Source organism: Camellia sinensis, chromosome 2 (assembly GCF_055761805.1).
Source record: "Camellia sinensis isolate YWXY chromosome 2, ASM5576180v1, whole genome shotgun sequence".
NCBI classification, from domain to species: Eukaryota; Viridiplantae; Streptophyta; class Magnoliopsida; order Ericales; family Theaceae; genus Camellia; species Camellia sinensis.
Genome location: NC_138962.1, coordinates 163,454,998 through 163,475,782, shown reverse-complemented (window position 1 = coordinate 163,475,782; position 20,785 = coordinate 163,454,998). Strand labels below are relative to the sequence as shown.

Genomic DNA, 20,785 nt, shown 5'->3' with positions numbered 1-20,785 from the left:
AGAATTATGCCGCCATCACAAACTAATATACAAGACCATCAAAGGTCTAATGAAAGGACCAAGCAGTGAATTTACTCAAGTTTATAATACCTGGTATTTTATTTTTGCAAATTCTAGAATGTCACACCACAAACTATCAGACGTAATATTCAAACATGATGACTGTTTCTTTTTTGCAGATCCTCCGTTTTTCCACCTTGTTTGCCCCCTAGATTTTCCAGAAGCTTGATGGCTCACGTGATCCTGCAGGATTTACACACATGTCAACCTTCAAGTTCATTCTTGAGAAACAAGACTGAAAAATTCTTCAGTTCCAGTACTTGTTTTTTTCTTTTTATCTAGACTAGACAACAAGACACCTTAATTTGAGTTATCTCTGAACTCTCCATACACATAAAAGAAACTGCAGAGCATGCATGTGCAATTAAAGAATCCTGGTGCCTAGAACTACCATAGGTGATCTCACAACGAAAAAACAAGTATAATAGAGCAGGAATATGATAATGTACATCTATATGTGTACCTTCTTCTGGGTTCTGCATTGCATACTGTTAGGAGTACCTTTTACAGCAGCAGCTTGACAATTTCCAAAGAAACAGTTCAAAAAATGTGAGATTGTATGACCAAGATCATGATCCTCTGACTCTCTTAGGACATCCTGCACAACCAAAGCAATGGTGGTCAACACAACCCAATCAAAGGAAATAAGAATAAATTTTGAAAGGCAGAATTAGTCAAGCAGAATCTCTATCTGAGAAGAAAGAATTAAGTTGGTCAACCGAATATATGATTTCAAGTTTTAATTTATCACCCTATCTTTATATGGTTACACAAACAGTTCATCAAACGACTTTTCAGGGAAACACATAACAAGAACAGATTCTTAAGTGGCATAAAAATGTTCACCTTGAGGATGTGCTTTGCAGACCTGACCATAATCTCATTGGAACAAAGATCCCATAAATGAGGCAAGTGTTTGGTCCCCTCAGCCACCTGGAGAAGCAGTTCAAATGTGTCAAAAGAAAAATAGTCAGAGAAGAAAGACCACATAGAGTCCAGCTTGACAATAACACTCCCATATTTAGGATTCCAATTCAAGCTAGGGAAAATGTTTAACTTGCCAACAATTTGCTTATGATCCAAAATCCAAGTCAGACAATGAAAGAAACTCAACAATAGCATATACTTACCTTTCCAATATAACGAACGTTAATTCCATGAGCATGAAGTGCTTCAGTTAATGTCTGGCCATCCATGGGTGATACTTCAAGTGTACAAAGATCTCGAATAAATTTTGGCAGCACGACATCTCTAAGATAGGAACTTGCTTTCCTAACATTTTCTTCATCAGCAGCAATATCCTGATGAATACCCAGGAAAATGAAAAAATAAATGTAGTGCGGATACACATGAATATGACCAGAAGGTGATATTCCCAAGGCAAATATACAAGACTTACTTCTTCACTTCCAGCTAACTTAAACTCCGTAAAGACATTAGGATTGAAAGATATTTCCTCACACGCAGAACAACATTCTTGGGAAGCCTCATGTTTACCTTCTTTTGGCACATCCTGTGAAAAGCAAGAATGGGAGAGAGTTTACCAAAAGTTGTTTGGGCAGAATTGAGCACAAATACAAACATTCAACATATACAATACAAATCGTCGTAATTACAAATTTAACATTTTATTATAGTCAGTACTCAAAAAGTTAAAAAGAAAAAAGGGGAGAAATAAGTGTCACATTTAACCTCAAATTCAATGTTTTCATCTTCAACAAGAACATCTACTTATGCATCTTCAATAAGTGTCAGGTTTTTCCTAAAATTCCCTAAATCTTTCATGACATAAAATTATAGTTTCCTTTCACCTATGAAGCACAGATACTTCAAATAGAAAGACGTATCTTAATCGTATCCGTATCGGAAATCGATACTCCTTGGATACTTACGGATACGTATCAGATACTTATTAAAAGTATTGGATACTTCTTAATTAATTTTTCATTAATTTTGAAGTATCGGATACTTAGTTTTGAAGTATCGGATGCTCCAAGTCATATTTTATCAGATACTTCTTAATTAATTTTGAAGTATCAAATGCTCCAAGTCACATATTACTCTTTTTACGAAATTAGAATTGTATCATTTCTTGCATAACATCATAATATAATATAATTGTAAAGATAAATAGAATATTTTTACAATACTTTGCTTAGTTTTTTTATAAAAATAACACAGTAAGCTAAAGTAATAGAATACATCAAATTGGCATATCTTCATTGTATCATGCATGTCCCCTATAACTACATAGAAGTAAGGATCAATAAGATAATGGCCCCGTTTGGTGTAACTGTTAAAACAGCTTATAGATTATAGCTTAACAGATTATAGATTTAAGTTGCTGAGTAGTGTTTGTTAAATAAGCTGTGAAATAGCTTTTTCAATTAATTTTTATTTTTTGTTTGTCTACATTTCTCATAAAAAATAATAATAATAATCTATAGTCCATTTGAGTCTTTTTCTATTTTTAAAAAAATAAAAAATAAAAAAAAATTAAGAGTATAACCATAAATTAATATGTCCACAGCAGAAGTTGATAATCAGAAGCAAGGGGTGAGCAGCTTCTCAGAATCAGCTTTTTTGAGTTAAAATAAGCTGTTAGAATCAGAAGCTGTTTGAAATAAGTTTAACCAAACAGTCCAAAATAACTTTTTCAAAGCTAAAAGCCATAAGTTGACTCTGAAAAGCTGAAACAAACACCCCTAATATAACAATAGTAAAATTAAATATCAATAAATAAATAAGCAAATAAACTTGCATAGAATAATTTTGACTAGTGCAAAAGGAAAAAGCAAGGGTCAAGTTGTGGATTGTTTTGATATTATAATATCAACATATTCGACTTGATATTGAAATGAAATATTTGCAAGACTTCTGAAAATTTAAAGATTAAACTAGCTACTGCCTTAACTTAGTACCTAATTCTTAAAGATTAGTATTTTGCATCATAAAGTTACTGTGGTTTCTCAACATTCTTGAGCTTATGTGTAACTCACTGCTAATAATTTTTTATTTTTTTTTATTTTTTACAAACGTATCCTAGCCGTACTCGTATCCTACTTTTTTAGGTATTGCTGCATCGCCATATTCATATCGTATCCTATCCTATCCGTACCTCATATCTGTGTCCGTTCTTTCTAGCCTTTCACAATCAGCAAGGGGTACATGCAATGCATGTGCGATACAAGATTACATTTACTTTGATCAAATTTTGAAGACATGCACCAGTTTTCAGAGTCACAAAAAGATTTCTTAATTTGTGATCTCTAAGGTGGTTTGTGGTGATCTATGATGCACGGACACGGACACGGACACGGACACGTAAATACGCAAATTTTCCAAAAATAGGGGACACAACACATTGGGGACACGTTTAATATATATAATTTTATTTATTTATTTTATATCTAAAATTTAAAAAAATATTAATTCTTATAAAATTACAATAATAATAAAATTAATAAATATATTATCTAAATTTTTTTTAATAAAAATTAATTTTTTTTAAATAAAAATAATTTATTTATAAATTTGAATAAAAATATGGATATAAATAATAAAACAAACGGAAAAAAAAAAAAAAAAAAAAAAAGAAAGAATAAAAGGAAAAGGGTGGAGTGGAGAGAGACATGAAATCAGATGAAGGGAAGAGAAGAAAGAGAGAGACAGAAGGAGAGACGAAAGAAGATAGAAGATAGAAGACGGAAGACGAAGACAGAGGAAGAGGAAGACGATGCGAAGACGAAGACGAAGCGATGAAGACGAAGGCAGAAGAACAGAGAAGCAGAAGAGAGAAGAAGAATAGGTTAGGGCTTGTTCTCTCTGTCCTCGATCTGTCTCTCTCTTCCCTTGATCTATCTCCCTCTCTCTCCCCTCGATCTGTCTCTGGATCTGGCTCTCTCTCTTTCTCCTCTCCAACAGTTCTAGGGCTTCTTCGATCCACCTGCGTGTCTGAATCGTGTCCTCGCATGTCCAACCTCGTGTCCGACTCTGAAAAATTCTAAAAAAAAAGGGGACACGTAGGGGAGAGTGTCGGACACATGTCCACAGCGTGTCGTACGCGTGTCCGTGTCCGACACGTGTCCGACACTCATACGCAAGCCTCAGGAACGTGTCCGTGCTTCATAGGTGGTGATGTTAGGCCCCAGTAGATGGTATACATTTTAAATACATATCTTAGGAGATTGTGTCTGATATCTAATAGCCGATGGGTTTAATAGGCAAATCAAAATAATGAAATGTCTATAATTGTTTTGAATATATCATGTGTATTTTAATGTTCTATAATTGTTTTGCAGTTTTTAAATTGTAATTGTTACGTAAATGATATATTGATTTCAAGTTATTGAATATATGCTTTTTTTCAATGGTAATTACTGTTAAAGTTAATTTTTTTTTATTACTTTTGAATTAACTATAGATATATTTGACATATAATAAATTAATTTATAAAAATTTAAATTTCTAACATGTTTTGCGTCTTGCATTTTCTGAAACTCAGCATGTCTGTGTCAGTGCTACTTAGTCAGGATTTGTATGTAGTAGTGTAAGAGAGAGATAGCAATGAGTTCATTTCTATGGTGCAGGGTTCATTGTGGTGGGGGAACAGGGGGGGTAGAGAGGCAAGGTAGAGAAAAGAGAGGGGAAATGGTATCAGAAGATAGGTCTGGGCTATGAGGGAAATGTTAGAATTAGACTTTTAATTTAAAATGGGATCACATTATTTTATTTTATCCAGTTGACATGTCAAACTAACAGTATGGAGCTGTGTCATGCCATTCCAAACTCTATAATTTTTCCAAATTAGTGGACCTTATTGTATTTTTCCGAATTGTCAAGGGAGATCAATGTAATTTACCCTAGTTTTTATCATGAAGAAGAGAACTAATTCAAAAAATCTCTCAGCCTGGTGACCTTCATTGTAATACAAGTGGTCATGATGCAGAATAAAAAGAAAGCTGATATCTTGGAAGTAAAATTAAAAATTTGAAAAAAGAAAAAAGAGGATAAATGTAACTAATAGTGCTGGAAATTGTGTTCATGTATATAATATGATAGTGGTGTTGGTGGTAGATAGTGGCATGTATAGAATATGATAGTGGTGTTGGTGGTAGATAGTGGCATGTATATAATATGATAGTGGTAGATAGTGGTAATATATAATATGTAAGTGGCATATAATGGGTTATGATGATGTTTGTAATATCTCCTATATAAGGAGTGTCATTTGGTCTTGTAAGATAAGAAGTTTTTGAATATAACAGAAATATATTCCTTCTTCCTCATATTTTCGGAGTTCTTCTTCTTCATATTTTCTAAGTTGGTATCAGAGCAACAAAAAACACAGTAGCCCTAAAACCGTCATAGCCATGTCGGAAGTCACGTCCGAAACCACTTCAACCCCTGCCGCTGCCATTCCGGTGAAAACGTCCAACTCTCACTCTGTCCAAATCACCACCATCCGCCTAAATGGTGATAATTTTCTCCGCTGGTCACAATCTGTCCGGATGTATATCCGTGGGCAAGGAAAGATCGGTTACATCACTGGTGACAAGAAGGCTCCTGCTGTTAATGATCCGCTGTTCGACAGTTGGGACGCTGAAAACTCCATGGTTATGACATGGTTGGTCAATTCCATGGAGGAGGATATAAGCTCTAATTACATGTGCTATACTACTGCACAAGAATTGTGGGATAATGTTAGTCAGATGTATTCTGACCTAGGAAATCAATCTCAAGTTTTCGAATTAACTTTGAAGTTGGGAGAGATTCGTCAAGGAGATGATTCCGTCACCAAATATTTCAATTCGTTGAAAAGGTTGTGGCAGGATCTTGACATCTTCAACACATACGAATGGAAATCGGTTGACGACTGCAACCACCACAAGAAAACTGTGGAAGACAGCCGTATTTACAAGTTTCTTGCCGGCCTCAACATTGAGTTCGATGAAGTGCGAGGAAGAATTATTGGCAGACCTCCTCTCCCATCCATTGGCGAAGTATTTGCCGAAGTCAGAAGGGAAGAGAGCCGAAGGAGCGTCATGCTTAAGAAAAAAGGTAATGGTGAATCAATTGAAATTTCTGCTTTAATTAACGATGCTGCGGCCAACAAGGCTGCAAATTACCAGCGCAGGTTTGATGATAAGCCACGGGTCTGGTGTGATTTTTGCAACAAGCCTCGCCATACACGCGAAACGTGTTGGAAGATCCATGGCAAACCTATCAACTGGAAAAGCAGCAAACAAGGAGAGAAGAATCATGGCTTTCCTACCGCTAATGAAGCCGATTCAGGTCCCTTCAACAAAGAGCAGATTGATCAACTCTTAAAGCTGATAAAATCCAACTCCTCAACCGGTACTCCTAGTGTTTTGTTGGCACAAACAGGTAGAAATCCTAAAGCCTTCTCTTGCCTAAACTTCTCTCCGTGGATCATAGATTCCGGTGCCTCCGATCACATGACTAGTTTTTCCCATTTATTTAGTACCTATTTCCCTTGTTCTGGTCATGACAAAATCAGAATAGCCGATGGTAGTTTTTCACCTATTGCAGGAAAAGGATTTATTAAACTAACTGAGAAAATTAATCTCAATGCTGTTCTTCACGTCCCCAACTTAGCCTGTAACCTTTTGTCTGTCAATAAACTATCTAAGGATTCTAATTGTCGTGTTACATTTTTTGAATCCCATTGTGAATTTCAGGACCAGAACTCGGGGATGATGATTGGGCGTGCTAGGATGCTTGAAGGTCTTTACTACTTTGATGAAGTACCTGTTAGTAATAAAAAAGCTCAGAGCTATAATAGTACTAGTTCAATCTCTGTTCGAGAAAAAATAATGCTATGGCACTATAGGCTAGGACATCCTAGTTTTCTTTATCTGAAACATTTATTTCCAGAATTATTTAAAGGGATTGATTGTTCTTCTTTTCATTGTGAAAGTTGCATTTTTGCAAAATTTCATCGCTCTACTTATTTGCCAAAACCTTACCAGGCTTCAAAACCTTTTTATTTGATTCATAGTGATGTTTGGGGCCCTTCTAAAATCACTACTCTTTCTGGTAAAAGATGGTTTGTTACATTTATTGATGACCATACCCGCTTATGTTGGATTTATTTGATGAATAAAAAATCTGACGTGAAAAATTTATTCACAAATTTTTACAATATGATTGAAAACCAATTTCAAACCAAAATTGGTATTTTACATTCTGATAATGGAACAGAATATTTCAATGAGCAGTTGGGTGAGTTTTTGGAAAAAAATGGGATTTTTCATCAATCTACATGTCGGGATACCCCTCAACAAAATGGCATTGCAGAACGAAAAAATAAACATCTACTTGAAGTAGCACGTGCTATAATGTTTTACATGCATGTTCCTAAATATTTATGTGGTGAAGCAATTTTAACAGCCTCTTATTTGATAAACAGGATGCTTACAAAGGTGTTAACATATAAAACACCTTTTGATTGTCTCAAAACTTTTTTTCCTGACACGAAGTTGTTTTCTGATTTACCCGCCAAAGTTTTTGGATGTACTGCCTATGTTCATGTTCCCAGTCAATTTCGTTCAAAACTTGACCCCTGTGCTATAAAATGTGTTTTTTTGGGTTATTCCTCAAACAAAAAGGGGTATAAGTGCTTCGATCCTCAAAACAAGAAATTTCATGTGAGTATGGATGTGTCATTTGTGGAAACAAAATCCTATTTCCCCAACACTTCTCTTCAGGGGGAGACAAGTGGAGTAGAAGACCGTTTTTGGGATATTTCTATCCCGCTCCCCAATGTCATTTATCCTACACAAAAACCACATCTGTCTGATAATGATCACTTAGGAGAACCAAGTTCTATGGTGCCTAGTCAAGAAGATTCTTGTTTAGGGGGAGAAGTACTACAAAATGATCTAAATCCTGAGCTTCAGGTTTATACTAGGAAGCGATTTCATCTGAGGAATAATGACCCGAATGTCCATCCTAATGACCCGAATGTCCACCCGAGTTCTGGCATCGAAATTTTAGGTAATCCTATTCCTTCTATTTCCGACCTTGATGTACCTATAGCAATTAGGAAAGGTGTCCGAAATTGCATTAAACATCCTATTGCAAATTACCTCTCCTATCAAAGACTGTCTAAAAACCATAGAGCTTTCACATCTAGGATTTCACACTTGTTTGTTCCAAGGAATATACAGGAAGCATTGGATGATCCAAATTGGAAATTAGCAGTCATGGAGGAGATGAATGCTTTAAGGAGAAGTGGTACTTGGGAGATAGTTGATCTACCCAAAGACAAGAAAACAGTTGGGTGTAAATGGGTGTTTACGATAAAATGTAACGCAGATGGAAGCGTTGAGAGATACAAGGCGAGACTGGTGGCTAAAGGCTTCACTCAAACTTATGGGATCGACTATCAGGAGACGTTTGCTCCTGTTGCTAAAATAAATTCCATCAGAGTACTGTTATCTCTTGCAGTAAATTCAGATTGGCCTCTACATCAACTTGACATTAAAAATGCATTTCTCAATGGTGATCTTGAAGAGGAGGTGTTCATGAGCCTACCGCCGGGATTTGAGCAGAGACTTGGAAGTGACAGAGTATGCAGATTGAGCAAGTCATTATACGGACTCAAACAATCACCAAGAGCGTGGTTTGAACGCTTTGGGAAGGCAGTTATCAGTTGTGGCTTCTCGCAGAGTCAAGCAGATCACACAATATTTTATAAACATTCAAAAAACAGTAAAATTGCAATTTTGATTGTTTATGTTGATGACATCATTTTAACTGGTAATGATGAAGCAGAGTTAGCAGCCCTCAAAGAGAAACTCGCAAAAGAATTTCACATTAAGGATCTGGGAGCCCTCAAGTATTTCCTCGGAATGAATTTGCAAGATCCAAGGAAGGTATATTCGTTAATCAGAGAAAATATGTTCTTGATCTCCTTGGAGAAACAGGTATGCTTGGTTGTAAGATGGCGGAGACTCCGATCGAGCCTAACTTGAAGTTACAAGCTGCTAAGGCTGAAGAAGTCAAACAGAGAGAACAATATCAGCGACTTGTAAGGAAATTGATTTACTTGTCTCATACGCGGCCTGATATTGCCTTTGCAGTCAGCATGGTAAGTCAGTTCATGCACTCACCAGGGGCAAAGCACTTTGAGGCCGTTTATAAGATCTTAAGATATTTGAAAGGAACTCCAGGGAGAGGCTTACTGTTCAAGAAACATGGACATCTTCAAGTTGAAGTATACACAGATGCAGACTGGGCAGGAAGTGTTACAGACAGGAGATCAACATCCGGATACTGCTCCTTTGTAGGTGGGAACCTAGTTACATGGCGGAGTAAAAAACAGAATGTGGTAGCTAGAAGTAGTGCAGAAGCAGAGTTCAGAGCTGTTGCCCATGGAATCTGTGAAGTAATGTGGATTAAAAGAATTCTTGAAGAATTAAAGCTTTCTCACCCGACACCTATGAAGGTCTATTGTGACAACAAAGCAGCTATATCTATAGCTCATAATCCAGTTCTACATGATCGCACAAAACATATAAAAGTGGATAAACATTTCATCAAGGAGAAAATCAATGCTGGCATAATCTGTATGACCTACCTTCCAACAGGTGAACAATTAGCTGATGTGCTAACGAAGGGACTACACAAGAAGCAATTTGATAAGCTGACTAGCAAGCTGGCTATGGAAGATATCTTCAAACCAGCTTGAGGGGGAGTGCTGGAAATTGTGTTCATGTATATAATATGATAGTGGTGTTGGTGGTAGATAGTGGCATGTATAGAATATGATAGTGGTGTTGGTGGTAGATAGTGGCATGTATATAATATGATAGTGGTAGATAGTGGTAATATATAATATGTAAGTGGCATATAATGGGTTATGATGATGTTTGTAATATCTCCTATATAAGGAGTGTCATTTGGTCTTGTAAGATAAGAAGTTTTTTAATATAACAGAAATATATTCCTTCTTCCTCATATTTTCGGAGTTCTTCTTCTTCATATTTTCTAAGTAATAGAATAAGAGAACTCCCAGGCAAATAATGTCAAGTTTGTCTGATTGAGTCTTTTTTATTATTATTATTCTTTATGGTTATGTCCTTAAAAGAGTTTTAGAATGTGTTAGAAATTTTTATTTTTAGGAATCACTTGGTTCTCCAATTTCAATTTTGGTTATGCTTCCCATTTCAAAAAAGCTTTCTGAAGTTGGTTAGAGTGTCAAGTTCTTGGACAGCAATCCAGCCAATTAATTGTTTAGAAATAGTTTCTACATCTGATGGGACTTTCTAGAAAGCTTATTTGTGTCAATATAAAGGGCCCCCGCTGTATTATAACTTTATAGTGGAATAAATAAAGATGAGTTCATTTCTAAAACTTCGGGTGTGCATCTAAAACCACCCTCGTGGAGTAGAGTTATTATTTCTTTCTATTTATTTCTCTTACCTACTGAATTACTTCATTTTAATTACATTTGCGTAATATTCAAAATCTAAACTAAAGGCTTGACATCTTGGATTTGCAAAACCTTTGCTTTATTCCCCTAGTTTCCATCCCTAAACCCAAAAAATTTTCATTGCAATACAGCCTTAGAATACAAACATACTAGGCTGTCCTGCGTCAATCACTGTAAATCAGAAAGACAGGTACAGAAACATATAATCAAATACTAATTGTTACAAAATAGACTGAAGATGGGAACAGTTAAAAATCTGGATGCGTGTTTCTGTGAAGGAATCATGTTCCTTGATTCTTACTATGGCTACTAGGGTTAAAAATTAGTCAAAGACCAAACTCCTAAATTTCCAATTCACAGGTTTAATGTTTCCTTGTTAAAACCAAGATCAACTTAACCACTTAAGAAGCCCGTTCTAGACGTCGTTTTGCACTTTGAAAATCTACAGGCAGGTAATCCAAAAGAAAGGAGGTAAGGGAGCTACAAAAGATGCTGAAATGGGGAGAGAGAGAGAGAAAGAGAGTACAAATTATCCTTTCCAGATTTCCATCAGGCTATGTTTCACGGGCAGGAATCACACACTGGCAATCCTTTCATATTTTGCCCAACTCCTGCATTTGGGACACTATCAGTGATGAGATTCCCATTCGTCCCGGAATCAGATCCCCACTCATACTGGATACTCCATTCTCACCAATGGGAATAATAATCTCATTCATACTCTCTCAGCCAATCAAAATAACTACCAACATTAGATTGGTCACATTTTTTTAAACAAAATAAAACAAAATATATCAAATATCCCATTCACAGTCCTGCCTTGTTCAAACATTTGATAGAATGACACTAGAAATCTTGTTACTAGCATTCTGTAATAAGATTTCATTTAATGGTTTTGTAAAAACTAATGCAAAATGATCAGACATGCTAATTCCTAAAGAACAGCTGTCATGTAGGGATCTAAAAACCTTTGTTTATAACTAAAGTTACTAGACATGTTCCACACACTGCTCTTGCAAACAATGCACACACATTGTCCAATATCCTCTGCAAAGCAAGAAGCCATGTGCCACCACAATAACACAAATATTCTTTGTATCCCCACGTAGCACAAAAGCATCAATATGGAGGAAATACACCCACATACAAATTTAATGCAAGTATGTAAGATACAGGGCAAGTAATGCCAAAGACACATGTACACAAAGTACACACATATATATACATGTATTAAATACATATATCCATATACATGAAAGTAGAACTGATTTCAGTCGATATTCATATAAGCATCACATAATTAGTCTGCAGTAAGGAGACCATTAAAGGTAAAGAATTTTCCATGTTTCATGCACCTAAGCCATCTTGAGGAGTCATTTTATGTCATATTAACCCACTGCGTTAATGAAAATATTTTGAGCGAATGAAACCCTTTTACCTGTGTGTCGGAAGTTTCCAGTGCTGCTTCTGCCTCTGGTATCAGCTGTTCTTCAACACTATCAACTTTTGGAGAATCACTGGCTCCAGGAAGCTCCACCTCCGGTTTGCAATTATTTTTTGATCTCTCTGCTGCTTCAGCCTTTCCCACCCCCACCATCCCAACAATCAAGCCAATCATAATATTAAAAAAGAAATATACAAAAATGAGGTCAGAAATAATTTTGACACAAGTATATAGCACAACTTACCTGGCAAAAGGCAGAAATTAATTCAGATCTCAAAATACAAAATCTGGACCCTGGGCCAATATAGTTTGCATCACGAGGAGTGACTCTCATCAAGTCCAAGAGATAATGCCTGAACTTCAAAAGAGCGGTAAAATGAAGCATTAAAGCATAACAAAAGTTAATGCTCGTATAGGTAGAGTTTGGCATTGGATTACAGTTGCATTGCGAAATTTTGAACAAAAAATTAGACACATTAAATTGCAACCACAAACCATAAAACTAATGTGAAGAGTTAACATGTCAAAAAATTTAGCCTTCATAATGTACTGAAAAAGAGGAAGATAGGGAAGAATTAAGTATCAAGATCTCTAATGTGACACTTTCCTGTTAGTTCAGACTTCAAAGCACAAATCAAAGCTCTCAAGTAATTACAGAGTTCAAAATTTTGCAGTAGACAGTAATGAGAAATAAATCAACCTAATGAAAAACATAAGAAATAGTAATCACCTGTCATCACTGCCAACAATACCCTTGCATTCCACAGGTGCAGCTAATTTGAAAACATTTCCAGATCCGTCAAAGACCGTATGTTCCTTCAAGTGAAGGCATTTGGCAGCCTCTAGTACCTATGGATACACAAGGCTTAGTGCTCATGACAGATTCAGAAAGGGAAACAAAACTAACAATGCTAAATAAATTGTAAAACTACGTAAAGAAGTGAAAAGTATAATTCTTTAACAAAATTTTGATTATAATGCCCCATCACAAGTCTTCACATAAATGGGCTCCAAGCCCAGATGCAACAAGGTTTTAAAACTAGGAATAATGTTTTGTAATTCTTCCAAGTTTTCAGCTTCATACTTGTCGTAGAGCACTCCAATAAGCAAAAATAATTAGACACCCAATGCGCAACCAAACCAAACTAACTTGTATCTCAATCAAGTGGGGTCAGCTACATGAATCATTTTTTGCCATTTGCAGAAAGTTGGAATCAGCATTCTACAATGGTTCTCAGAGAATGGAAAAATATACAAAGTTCTCGAGTCTGATTTGGCTCTACAAATGAAAATTCAATGGACACTTCCGATATGTATCGAAAAAATGCCCAAACATGCCCTATTTTTTTTTTTTAAAAAAAAAAATAGACTCCAACACGCTTCAGAAAGTTGGGAGACACACGTCTATGGCTTAGAGACACGTGACATACATTACAAGTTTGGAAGGGAACAAAAATAGCTTAGAATCTAATGATAAACGAAAAAACAAAGTAGATTAATATCTATTATTTCGTCATCCTTTAAACTTTAGAAATTTGTGTTACATTTCATATTTTTATTAACTTTGAATGAGATTTTCATATGCATTACACATAATACATATATAAAACCATATATTTTGCACACGTCTCCCACATGTAGTGTTCCATATTTTTTGAAAATGGTCATATCAGCGTGTTTGCATGTCATGTCATGTGTCTGTCTCCAAATCCATGATTCTTAGGACCCTTGGATAGCCATGCAAGTGAACATGTCATCCAACTCCCCTACCCCTTTTTGACAGTGTGAACCTTGCTTCCCATGAACCACTAAACCGGAACATGTGAAAATCAAGGGTTTTAAATCATTCATACCAATGTCCAATCCCCTAAAAGGAACTCATTGTTACCAAATAACAGTAACTTCACAAATGTCTCAAAAATCACAGAATCTTCAGAGATGCTGATATTACGAAGAGAAACATGGAACTCTGAACTTAACTAATCAAAAAGCACACTTTTCCTACTTCAAAAGTCTTTTCATCAATAATCCCAGAAAAATAAGACAAATTTATGCAGTGCTACAGATAAAAATTAGCTCTTCATATCCAACACACAAGTTTGTCAAGATGGCCAATATAGGAATACCATAGTGTAGTTAGTATGTAATTCTTATGTTTCAAAAACATGAATTACATATAAGAATTACATACAACATAATTATCAAGTGCATCCTCTTCTTAACACCAAAATATTTTTCTAATTTAAAAAAGCAAAGTTCACGTCATGCAAGGCCAAGAGGTTCTCTGAATACAGAAATGACAACACTAACATATCGACAGCATAAAATGTCAAAATCCATATCCGTCCTCACCTTGGAATGAAAATCTTCATTCCAACAAATCTTTTTCCCATTGTCAACAGAACCATACAGAAGCGAGTCTGATTTATCACCTTGAAGGATGCCTGGTAAAACACTCTACAAGAGACAGCAAGGAGGAAGTAAAGATACGCACAGGAAGACAAGAATTAGTAAGAAAAATAACTTCTCCAAACACATACACAGAAAGAAAAAAAAAAAGTCAGAGAATGCAGAAAATGACCAATGGCAATTGAGTAAGAAATGAGCATTGAAACATACAGAAAGAAACACAGAAAACCAGGAATGCAGACAACAACAGGGAACTACACAAAATATACTAGCAGTAGACACTGCAAATACATTAACCACTAAAACCAATCAAATCACCAGTTCGAAGGACAATAAGGGAAAAATTCAAACTTCCTAACAATATACTGTCCATAATATAACTATCAAAGAAAATTCATAAGGAAAACTTAAGAGATTAACAGCTGTTAATAACCAACTCCTAGTTTGAGAGAGTCGAGCATGAGCATGTATGGTGATTATCGAGTCAGCATCAAGTTTCAAGCACAGGACCATCCTACTCCAGTAAATGTTAACAACTTCTTTAAAAGCTTAAGCTAGTAGAGAGGGTGAAATTTTACATATTTTTATCATCAAGAAAAGCAAAGTACAGTTTCAGACCAGACATATATGATTTACTACTATTATCTATTATGATGAAGAGCCCTCCAAAATCTTTGAAACATCAGCCTTCTCTACAAATAAAGACAATTTCAGATTGAATACAAACCTGAGCCACTACCCTGTGACCCCTGTAATCGATAATAGCCATGGCAAGATTATACAACCCATGTATGTCAGCTTCTTGGTATGCCTTGGTGCCTTTCAGATCATTATTTGCAGAAGCATATGTGGCTTGCTCACTTTCAGCCAACTGTGCCTCATTAGGAACATCAGAAGCCAAATCTGTGCCACTATCAATATCCTCTGTACTTGGGCCATTAGATTTATCCCCGCTAGAAACTCTAGCAGCTCCATGCGACAACTTATTGGAAGTCTTCTCAGATGAATTATGTAATGAGCTTGTGCTCTCAATCTTTGAATTAGTATCAGATGCACTCTTCCTGGAAAGCTGTTCAAGATCCGCATCCACAGCAAAACTAAAGAATATGTTGTTGTGAACATACCTAGAAATTGGAACAGCACAATGTCAAAGCTAACAGATGCAGCACATACGAGGAGGATTGAGTAAAAGCTTTAAAACTATGCAACAGCAACCGCTGAAAGATTTTGTATGCTCCAAAATCTATATGCTAGTCAATGTTTCGACTTTTGTTTCCACAAATCCACAAAAGCAAGTGTCTTCATGCTAGCCATTTGTCAGATTATATAATTTGAAACGATAAGAAAGATACAGATTATTTGGTGACAAACTGTAAAGGTGACGATGACACAATCCGGAAAAAAAGCCACCCGTTCTAAATTGAGTTCCACATATCTTTTAAATGTTTCTGTTACTGTTTGAAAAAACTGCATGTGATTGACAGTGACAAAACAATTCTTTATGGTAAGCAAAAGGTCGCCCTTCCTTTGTTTCTCATTTTCAATGGGCTTGTGAAACCACTGAAGGATGACAAGGTTGAGCCTCCACCAAAAAGAAAGCAATTTATAATAAAATTTGGAAAGTATATAAAGTGACCCGTCAAGGGAAAGTAACCAACATTCGGGAGATTAAAGAAAAATAAAGAAAACTAATACAAGATAAAGAATAACTTAAAATTTAAAAAGCATTACTTGAATGCCTATTATGCGAAGAAGATGACCATTATCCAAAATAAGATAGCACTAGATCCATGGGGTAGGAAGAAAACAAAAGACTAGTGTGTTAACGAATTTTGCCAACTCACTCAACTCAAATTTTGCCAACTCACTCAACTCCCAATTCCCTAGGCATAATAGCAGATTGCATGTAAAGATGTAAATAATAGTTCTCACCAAAACACTGAGCAGATTAGTGAAAGGCTAGTGTGTTAACGAATGGTTTTCAGTATGATACCCCAAAGGCTGAAGTTCATGGTTTTTCTTTCACTCAGTTTTACTAAATAGGTTTCTAACCAATCAATTAAAAGGATAAATAAGTCAGTCAACTAAAATATTTGGTACTGCCAAGTTTTACTGACATGTGAAAGCACTCTGGATCAGTTGGGTTAATTGGTGGTATACATCTGCTGATGACTCCAATAGCACCATTTATTGCTGCATCAACAAAATCTGATGTCACTTTATAAAGAGCCCTATCCCGCAATATCCTGCAACAAAACTCTCCATGTAAGTAATCAAGACAATGCCAAAACTAACCAAATTTAACTAAGACTTCTATGCTTAAACTAATATTATTGAAGAATAAAGTTGAAAAGACAAACACAAGCAAAAATGTAGCGAATAACGTAAAATGGATATTAAAAAATCACCTTTCTTGAAGAATTGTATGGGGAAACTCCCGACATGACTGCAATTCTTCATTCCAATCCCTTTGCATGCCAATTAACTCACTTCCAAAGGAAAGCGTCAGTGCATTCTCCGCTCTAGCAGCATCACGTTTGTGATCTGGAACCCAAGAAACAACAAAAGAGTTACCAGGTGATAATTTTGAAACCTACGTATGTTGCTAATGCAACACTACCCCCACCACATTGCGGACTCCAGCGTGGAGAAATTTAAGAAATAACAACACTAAACCTAACTAACAAGAAAGCTTCTGCATTTACTTAACAGGAACAATCTATTGGACAGCAAAAATCTCTCTCTGCATGTGTGGTGACTTAGGATGTTTGGGATACTAATGTTGTGTTTGGTTGGGGGATTTGCGGAGAGATTTGGAAAGGAAAATAGAAAAGGTAGGTGAAATGTGAATAAAATAGATCTACATTTCACCTAATTTGACATACCTTTTCCCTTTCCCTTTCCCTTTCCAATTCCAAATCCCTTCCCAAATCCCCCAACCAAAGACAGCGTAAAGGGGCCTAAGAGTAGGAAAAATCTATTGAACAGCAAAAATCTCTCTCTCTGTGCATGTGTGGTGACACAGGATGTTCAGGATACTGAAGGGGCATAAGAATAGGAAAAACCCCTTCCTCTTCAAAATTGTCTGACTTCCCCAATGAAAGCTTCAAAAGGATACAAATTAATAGTTCAAGTCCTTGGGGAATCGCCACTGAATAAAAACATCTTTTCTTTGCCAAAAGGGAAATCAATTTGGGATCAAACAACGAAACGAACTGAAAATTTACACTTATGACCTTTTTAGGCTAGATGAAAACAATTAATCCATTATTAGAGTAGATATGTTGCGGTCCAAGAAGAGACCAAAGATCTTGAGCGACCGATCCAGTAGAACAACTCAAAAGAAGTATCGTTAATTTCTTCATGCTCATTCCAAGAATTTGAGGTATCACTTGTAATAAGGATGAAGTCTCATTCGTATAGTCATGTCCCTTGCTTGCGCCCTATTTGAGACCAAGACAAGTTTGGAACACTGTCCTATCACCTTCATTGAATCCCTAGCTCTCTTCCCTCAATGGTATATTTTCCTTTTTTTTTTAATCTTTGAAAGAAGTTCAATCAATTGAATTATTGGTTAAGTCAATTTCAATTGCAACTTAACTTTCAATAGAATCAATGGCAAGGGTGGAAGAAATTGAAGCTCTTCTTCAATTGGAAATAGAAGGACAAGATGCTACAAGTTTCATTTTGTTTTTGCTCTATAGGGTGTGCACAGGTGGCACCACCCCTTTGGCACTTCTATATAATTGATAATTTTTATTGTTTATTCACACCAATATGGTAGGTGTTATAGGGTCAATTTTCGAGTTAAATTTTTAGCCTGCAATGGCACTAAGTTATAGCAATTACTCACAATGAGGTTTGTAAACAAACAAGCATATACAAACACATTACAAGAACCATTCCCAACTTTTATTACCACCAGATAATATAAGGCTGCAAGAGTATTCGTACAAACTACACCCTCTGCCTAAAACTCTCAATGCCTTAGCATTTTAAAGGCATTTACAAATCAGTTATGAGCAGTTGACACCCCCAACTGCTAGGATAAATTCAAACCAACAAAGGTTGCCGCAGAAAATAATTGCCGGTAACCGCCAGGACTACCTTGGACCAGATCCTTAATTTCAGCCTTCTTTGTCATGGCTTCTTGCAAAGCATAACTGCCAATAACCTCCATGTCTGTCAACCTTGCATCATGCCAACATAACTGCCAAGAACTGCCATCCAAGTCAGCTTTTGAACTCCTAAGTTTGACCCACGAATTTGTGAGTCTTGATATACCACCAAGTGTAAAGCCCACTGATCTGTCTGACCCAACAAGCCCATGCTGCCAACAACATTCGGGCTAAGTCTAGCCTTGCATTTGCCCACATGAAGCATCACTTGTCTTTGAGTCTTGTGGCATTGCCACTACCACATTGTTACCTTGACTTAGGTATGCCTCCCTCATGCCTGACTTGGACGGTTGACGTAGGTGCAAGGTACCACCGCATGCCAACCCAAGTGTCCAATTCCTAAGGTGCTAACAAACCAACCCCACCAGAACAAGCCGACATCCTTATCGGTAAGCCTCTACGTACACAACAATCAGTTTCTCAAACTGCCATAAAGTTATATCCTTTTCCCAACTAGCATCCGCTTCAGGATAACCATTCCACTTAACCAAATAATGAGTTCTTCGATTTTTCTCACTTTGCCCCTCTGTCTTGTGATCCTGAATTCGTTCCACTTCTTTGTCAAACTGTTTTCTAATCACTGGAGGAGCGCGTCGAGCTTGCGTACGTGCTAGATTAACCTGATCCTTATGATAAGGTTTCAAGAAACTAACATGGATTGTTGAGTGTATCTTCAACCGGTCATGCAACTTCAGCCTGTAAGCAACATTTTCCACACATTTCAAAATTTCAAAAGGTCCATCATACTTTGGAATAAGGCCTCGGTGCACTCGCTGTTTTACTGCTTATCTTCTTCCAAATCTGTGGTGTAAGTTTCAACAGCACTTTGTCCCCCACTTTGAATTCCAATGGCCTCCGCCCTTTATCAGCATACTTTTTCATCCGCTTGCTTTGCCTTAGCCAAACTATCTTGTACCTCATCTAGCAACTCTTGTTAGCCCTTGCAAATCGGTATGCTGCTGGACATCTAACCCATGAGCCAGTCCTTACCACTTCATGCAAAGTAAGGGGCTGTTGCCCTATGGCTAACTCAAACGGACTCATACTGGTGGCAGAAGGCTGATGCAAATTATAACAGAACTATGCACTATGCAACAGATCAACCCAATTCCTCTAACTTGCAGCCACATAATGTTGGAGATATTCTTCTAGCAAGGCATTCATTCTCTCAGTCTGTCCACCCGTCTGAGGATGATTTGCTATAGAAAATTTCAATTCTGATCCCATCAAGTTGAAAAGCACAGTCTAAAACCATCTCGTGAATCTGGTATCCCTGTCACTAACAATATCCTCTGGCAACCCAAAATACTTCACCACATATTTATAAAACAGGTCAACCGCAACATTGGCTAGACAAGCATGAGAAGCAGGGATAAACACAGCATATTTAGAAAAACGATCAACAACAACCATAACAGAGCGCATACCATTCACCTTTGGCAACCCAAATATAAGGTCCATGGAAATATATATCCAAGGCTTCGTTAGAATAGGCAATGGTTGCAACAATCCAGCCGCCTTCTTTCTCTCTGTCTTGTCTAGTTGGCACACTAAGCAAGTTCTGACATAGGCTTCTACATCTTCCTCCATCTTTGGCCGACAATAAGAACAAGATAATAAAGCCATCATGCGTTGTTGTCCGAGGTGACCCACTTACTGCGGATCATGAGTTTCTCTGAGCAACTTCAATCTTAGTCCCCCAACACTGGGGACATATAATCTATCTCCTTTGCCGTGGAGTAGATCATCTTCCAACCAATAGCAACGTACAGTGCCATCCTTCACTTGATGAACCAGCCTTTGATATTCAGAATCAATTGCAACATTTGCTTAAATCCTTTCCAACAATTAAGCTTCAATGTTTGATATCGCAGCAACATAGTTTACAATTTCCTTTCGGCTTAAAGCGTTAGCAACCTGGTTGTGACACCCAGACTTGTGTCGCCATTCGAAATCTTACTCTTCAAAGAATTCTTGCCATCTGGCCTGTCTTGGAGACAACTTTTGTGTTTTGAAGAAAGTATTTGCCACATTGTCTATCAATACTACAAATTTGGTACCTAACAAGTAAACTTTCCAAGTTTAAAGACAATACACAACCGCTGCCGTTTCCTTCTCATGGATAGAATATTTTTTCTCAACATCATTTAACTTCCGACTTTCGAACGCAACCAGGTGCCCCTCTCGCACCAAATCACCGTCAATAGCCTTATCAGAAGCGTCAGTATGCAATTC

The 20,785-nt window shown here is 36.7% G+C and overlaps 1 protein-coding gene across 2 annotated transcripts in view; it reads right to left on the bottom strand.

The window, feature by feature from the left end:
• Window positions 1-20,785, bottom strand: part of NOXY38 (tetratricopeptide repeat (TPR)-containing protein) — a 44,198-nt gene that overhangs the window by 11,286 nt on the left and 12,127 nt on the right. For both annotated transcript variants that reach the window (XM_082916006.1, XM_082916007.1), the window contains exons 9-20: window positions 16,781-16,916; window positions 16,490-16,618; window positions 15,100-15,496; window positions 14,316-14,420; window positions 12,694-12,812; window positions 12,208-12,316; window positions 11,958-12,098; window positions 1,460-1,573; window positions 1,191-1,361; window positions 907-993; window positions 524-658; window positions 91-243 (exon numbers count right to left, since the gene is read on the bottom strand). In XM_082916006.1, coding sequence (XP_082772132.1) covers window positions 91-243; window positions 524-658; window positions 907-993; window positions 1,191-1,361; window positions 1,460-1,573; window positions 11,958-12,098; window positions 12,208-12,316; window positions 12,694-12,812; window positions 14,316-14,420; window positions 15,100-15,496; window positions 16,490-16,618; window positions 16,781-16,916 — 1,796 coding nt within the window. The remainder of the gene's footprint in view (window positions 1-90; window positions 244-523; window positions 659-906; window positions 994-1,190; window positions 1,362-1,459; window positions 1,574-11,957; window positions 12,099-12,207; window positions 12,317-12,693; window positions 12,813-14,315; window positions 14,421-15,099; window positions 15,497-16,489; window positions 16,619-16,780; window positions 16,917-20,785) is intronic.